This window comes from Saccostrea cucullata, unplaced genomic scaffold, assembly GCF_032062105.1.
Source record: "Saccostrea cucullata isolate Sc308-1 unplaced genomic scaffold, CSIRO_AGI_Scuc_v1 ctg930, whole genome shotgun sequence".
NCBI classification, from domain to species: domain Eukaryota; kingdom Metazoa; phylum Mollusca; class Bivalvia; order Ostreida; family Ostreidae; genus Saccostrea; species Saccostrea cuccullata.
The window spans coordinates 227,152-233,771 of NW_026926945.1; the positions used below are offsets into that span (position 1 = coordinate 227,152).

The window sequence follows — 6,620 nt, forward strand, 5'->3', positions numbered from 1 at the left end:
TTTATCTTATCATGTGGTAGATTCTACCACTACGATAAAGATATGCAGGTTTTGAAAAGGAGGACTATTATTTGTGATTTTATATCTGCTTTATCCATTGAGGCAGACATAGAATTATTAAATCAAATACGCTTAATAACCACTGTGTGGTAACTCACAGTTTATTACAGTTTTCCTGTACTGATAGGTCAGGTGTATAGTGATAATCAGCAGTGCTGATAATTCATAAGGAACTGAAAAAAATGTCATAAAAATATTGAAGATATTTTAAATACTCATCTACCAGAAAAGTTTTGGTTTTTTAAAACATTCATATCATTTTATAAATCAGATAACATGTCTGTATATCATTTATAATTTTTAGCCACTATAAATACTAAAGTCTAGAGCAATAAAATATTGCCTTTATGCTTGAACAGTTGAAGTGTATTTAGGCAAAATAAAACGTAAGTGACTGTATTCTAGAGAACTGAAAAAGTTCAATTGATAGATTTATGCTGAAGATTAGTTAGATGATAAGGAACAATGTAACAATATAGAAATAGATAATTCAGATTATAAACGTCAAAGAGCATAGATAACAAACGTTAAGGACGATTGAAGGTCATTAAATCTTTTTTCGATACGCTGATATAAAAAATGAGTATTTTTTCTGAGTACCTTGTTTGGTTGATAGTTGTGTGTAGGCAATGTACATGTTCTACTACAATTAGATGCAAAAGGTAAGGGTCGTGGTATGAGTTTAAGATTTTAATATCAGTTTACTGAAAGAAATTACAATTTATAAAACGAAAATTATAAATTATTGACAAGCAAGTTAATAAAACAAGAATATCATCAGTTTAAAGTCATCATTTCGTATTTCTGTGGTCGATCTTATGACCTTGTTAGCAAATACAAATCATCATTAAGTCAAATGCTGACTGACGTTTTTCATACTAATTGTTAGTATTCAATTTATACACTGAATTGACAAGAGATTTGCCGTTATTATCTTATCATGACAAGGAGTACACGGCTGGTGTGATAGGTCAGCAGGGGATGCTCAATCCTCCATGGCACCTGATCCCACCTCTGATGTTTCGGAGGTCCGTGTTTGCTCTGCTCCTATTTATTGTTATATGGACTTTGATATAATAATGTTCGTCATCTCCATATCCTTCTTGAAAGCACTGAGACTAAAAATATTGGGATATCCGGTTTGATAGGTGTTTCATATTGAATGATCGGCTTCGGCCGATCATAGCTGATTTCGCATGAGGCATCCTGTAGCTTTATGAAACTGCGTTCATTGTACGCCATGCAGCCTACCTTGTTAAATTGGTTGCCAAAATGACTAAAGTAATTACATTCAAGGAATAATCGAGAGTTACACATGATGCCTCCGATACGATAGATAGATTATCTGTGCTGCGATGGTTGCTGTTCATGTGCAATTGGTTCGTGAAGTTGTTGGGGTAACCCTTGTAGTTAAGTTCTCCCATAGAGTGATATGGATCGGCCTTTAGTCAGGATTCTGTTTGCCCGGATCATATACTTTATATCGACGTTGAATGTTAAGTGGAACACAAGATGAAGATGAATTTTGTTCAAACCAAACTCAATGCTGAGCTTCAATGGATAACGGAAGATGAGAAAAGGAAGAGCAAAATGTACATGTAACGGATGTGGCTATGCGAATTATGTACATTTGCATGAGAGTTACTTTTTTCTGGACCATATCTCTATTTTTCTACATAACATGACTTAAGGATGAATTCTTCTGATCAATTTACCCCAAGTGGGTCTTCGTACTTAGACATGTCGTAAAATTCAAACTGATAACAATTTACAAAGTTTTAAAAGTTTTTATGATTTATATGTTTAACTATATTTATATTTAAATAAAAAATCTTTCTATGTTGTATAAATGACCAACACGTGTGCAAAATTACGATATTTACGACATAGGCCTAAGAAAGTCGACAAGTGTCGAGGTGAAATCGACATCGAGAGGGGAAGACTCAAGAAGATGGGATCGCCCGTTTCAAAGCGACCGGAATGCCGAATGGCACTCCATTAAAAGAGCCAACCGACAGAAATTTTAAAACATTTAAAAAATTGTCGAGATCACAATTAAGCCTACAGGAACATTCTCGAAAGCGGTACCCAAACATATGCCAGCCAAGAGCGCCGAAGTGTGTTGACGCAGTGGAAAAGCGAAAATGTAGGTTTACAATGCTTTCAAACTTATTGAAAATAGCAATGTTTGTGCGTTATAGATACAAAGGTTTCAAAATACATAGTATACTGTCACATCGCAAAGTCAAACATAGCATATTACATGTTACATGTACGTAACGTTAGGCCTAAGGTCTCCAGAGGCGTGCAGACGACAACATTCGTATTATCTTTTTTGTTACAACTTTATAGCTTTTAGTATATGATAAATTATCTTTGATATTGTAAATGCAGAATCTCTATCTCAAATTTATAGACATACCGTAAGAAAATGATAAGACAACATCTATAATTTTTAGCTGTGTACATTCGGTAAGAAACTAGGTCGCTTCATTCTATGGCGGCATATGCCGGTTAAAAAAATGGAATATTTCTGAAACATCATGGAACATGTAGAAATTATTTTAGTCTAAACTACAGGCCTGGGTTCATAAAAACAAAGTCAGATAGACAAAATAATGATTTTACATTTTTGAACAATGATATTACCAGTAAATTATAATCTAATTTTTTTCTAAAATAATTTTTTACAGGTAAGTCTTGTTTTCACAAGAATCACTAATGAAGGCTTTTAGAAGAGAGCAGGATTTAAGAACCACTAAAATCAGATGGAGAAAACCATAAAAATCAGATTGAGAAAGTGGGACTGGATTTGATTAATCCCTGTGAAGCCACCATCCAACACCACAAACCAGACCCAATCTGGAACCCCCAGGCCAAGAGAAAGAGAGGACATCCAACAGACTATTGTGAAGTGTTATGTGTTAATTGATTACTTTTTGTTCTTAAAAATCTTTTCTTAACAAAATTGTAAATATTACCTGAATGTATCACACCAATTTTGAATATTTGGTGAATAAAACACATACTTTGATGCCTAAATGCTTGATTTATTTTCATTAAATGCTGAAAAAGAAACATGAGGTGGGGATATAAAAAATATCAAAACTTTCTTATATGTGCACTAACGTAACCCCTACTTTTCATGCTATGAAAAGAAGCCATAATACCTAAAGAAATTGTACAACAATTTTCTTAAAAAGTTTAATTGTAGAAAAATGTTTTTCTTTGGTTTTTCGAGCAATTTTATAGGGAAAAATGTGCCTAATTTTGACATGGGTGAACAACATTTTTGGGTACAAGTTATCTAATTGGGATTTATTTGCTCATATTTTGTTTAAAAAATCAACTTTGCAATACTTTCAAGTAAATGTAAGCCAAATGAAGTTTTAATTCACTATATTTATAAGTTTTATGAGGTATTTTATTGTCTAGTAGCATTTTAAAGGAAATTTCCCATGCTCTATTTTGGCCTATGTTCAAAGGGTTGAACCTCTCTTTGATGAACACTAACATACACTTTTCTTGTCTTTAAATTATTCCTTGGATATTACACTTTCAGAAAAATATAAGCATTTGAAAAGTTTAATAAACGTTTTTTTTTTCGGGTATCAGAAGAATACATCCTTAACTCATAACGTCATCAAATTGTACGTCATCAATTTGAATTTAGCAATCATTCATGTAGTTTCGCAGGGGAAGTCTCAAAGTTTTGTTAAAATGAAAGTCGTATGAGATAAATAGAACATCTATAATTGTGTGATTTGATATTGGCTTTATCCAACTCGTTGAAATGGTGTATATTCGCTCGACAAGCCTCGCGAATATATACACCATATATACACCATTTCAACTCGTTGGATAAAGCCAATATCAAATCACACAATATAGATATCCTCTATATATTTATTTGAGCTATTATTTTTTATTTTGCCTGCATTGATGTTTACGTCTTCCAGTTGATTTGCAAGAGCATACTCTTAGTACAAACAATTTGAAAAACATTGTTCATAGTTCCTTTGACAGCGTTGTGTTAAGGTTAAGATGGTCCTATAAAGCTTTTATTAGCCTGTAGAAACAACATACCTAAAAAGCGTTGTACATCTTTCTTACATTTTGGAGTATCAGTTTGTTATGGCCTTGACCTTTGCCTCGTCCGGCTTGATTCCCTCTGCAGATATAATGTCACCAATGAATGTAAGTTCCTTAACTCTAAATACGCATTTTTCGCGATTCAGTTTGAGATTTGAATTGCGCGATGCATCAAACACCTGCTGTAGTCGTTGGTTGTGTTCTTGTAGTGTTGATCCCCAGACGATGATGTCATCCATCATTGTCGTGCATCCTCGTTCATATATCATGTAAATGGTCCTGTGATATATCTCGGGCGCTGATGAGATACCAAAAGGTAGACGCAAAAATCGATTCCTTCCGAATGGTGTATTGAAACAGGTAAATTTTGATGAATTCTGCTCCAGTTTCATTTGCCAGAATAGGGTGCGAGCATCAAGTTTACTGAAAAAATATGCATTCTTGAACCTGGCATGAATCTCATCTCGCGTTTGCAGCTTGTAATGTTCTCTCTGTATCGCTTTGTTCAACTGAATTGGATCCAGACACACACGGATTTTTCCGTCTTTTTTGAGAACGATTACAATCGGACTCACCCAATCTGTATACTCAGTTTCTTTGCATATGACGCCCATATCCTCCATGCGTTTAAGTTCATCTTTGAGTTTTTCATGTAGAGCGAAAGGTATTTTACGACATGGACTCACTACTGGTGTAATGTCTGGATCTATGGATAATTTTTGTTCACCTGGTAAACATCCTAATCCTTCGAACAAGTCATTATTTTGATCCACAATCTGTGCAGTTGTGTCTGTAATCTTTGTGCAGTTTTTTATGGTATATGTGCGTTTTACTAGTCCTAACTTGTCGCAAGCTTTTACGCCTAAGATTGCTGTTGAAGCATCCTGTACTATCACAAAGTAGACCTTAGCTGCTTTTCCCTGATGAGAAACTTCCAGAACACATGCTCCTAGGACCGGAATACATTGCTTGCTGTATAACATAAGCTGTATATTCGTCTTGTGGAGTTTTGGCTTCCATCATAGACTGTGATACTGTTTCTCCAATAGGATGTTGACTTGACTGCCTGTATCCAATTTGTAGTTGATTCCTTTGCCATTAGTGCATAGAGTTACACGCCCCTCCTCTGGTTTGTCGGAATGAACTGTTTCCAGACTGTCGATGAAGAAAGCTTGTTCATCTTGAATGTCATGCATGTGTTTCTTTTTCTGCATTTTCTTTTTAGTACTACTTTGTTTGCTTTTTGTTCTGCAGACTTTTGCGAAGTGATTTGAACCATTGCACTTATTGCAGATTGGACACATAGCGGTGCAAGTCTTATGCGAATAATCATATCCACACCGTCCACAAATTTTACCTTGCTTAGATGCCCGCATTTTTTTTTTGTCTTTGGGTTTGAAACCAATGGAATGTACTTCAGAGAGAGGAACAATACTTTTTATGTGTTCCTTTGTCGACTCTGCTGCTCTACAGGTTGCAAGTGCTTTGTCTAATGTTAGATCGACTGTTCGTAAAAGTCTCTCTTTAAGCGTGTTGTCTGGGACCCCACATATTATTCTGTCACGTATTAGAGAATCTGCTAGTTCTCCAAACTCACAGTTCTTTGCCATCGTTCGTAATTCCGTCACATATTCGTCTATGGTCTCATCGAACCTCTGCACCCTCGTAAAAAACTTGTGTCTCTCATACGTAGTGTTTCGTTTTGGTGTGCAATAAGCCTCAAATTTGTCGAGTATTTTCTTAAATTTAAACTCATCGCCTTCCTCAAATACTAAGGTGTTATAAACTTGAACTGCCTCTTCTCCTACTATGTGTAAGAAAATGCGTGATTTTTGTTTGTCACCTTTTTCGGACGCACCTGTAGCCGTCATATAAACATCAAACCTCTGTTTGAACTTCTTCCAATTTTCTGCCACGTTCCCCGTGAGCGAAAGTACTCCTGGTGGTTCCAGTTTGTCCATTGTAACCTTCTGACACCATGTGTTAAGGTTCAGGTGGTCCTATAAGGCTTTTATTAGCCTGTAGAAACAACATAAGAATGTCGTCGGGTCCATGCTTTTAATTCTGTGTTCCTTCACATAATTGATGACGTAATACACAAAAGGGGTCAATTCAAAACATATACATGATACCACTTGTGAACATCTTTAAGAAGTCCCTGAATGACTGTCTACTACGATTACAAAGACTGCTGCTGAGGGTACAGAAATATGATCTACGTATTGGCTACACACCAGGAAAATTCATGCATACCGCTGACGCGTTGTCCAGAGGAACATATATGTCCAAGAAACTGACAAAATCAGAACAGGAGGAGGATCTCAAAGTATATGTTGACTCTGTCATTAAGAGCCTACCCATATCAGATCGTAAGCTACAGAAGATTCGTGAGGAAACTCAACATGACCCAAAATTGCAGTTATGTACTGGCAAAAGTAATTGTAACAGATTTCCAGAAACGCACACTG

The 6,620-nt window shown here is 35.6% G+C and overlaps 1 protein-coding gene across 1 annotated transcript; it reads right to left on the bottom strand.

Annotated features, from left to right (window-relative positions):
* Positions 1–4,184: 4,184 nt before the first annotated feature.
* Positions 4,185–5,135, bottom strand: LOC134272976 (uncharacterized protein K02A2.6-like). The gene has a single exon (XM_062755144.1). The coding sequence runs from the start codon at positions 5,133–5,135 to the stop codon at positions 4,185–4,187; it is 951 nt and encodes a 316-aa protein (XP_062611128.1).
* Between the last annotated feature and the right edge of the window lie 1,485 nt (positions 5,136–6,620).

Coding starts and splice junctions, on each gene's coding strand:
- LOC134272976 (XM_062755144.1), bottom strand. CDS start 5,135: ATGTTATACAGCAAGCAATGTATTCCGGTCCTAGGAGCATGTGTTCTG.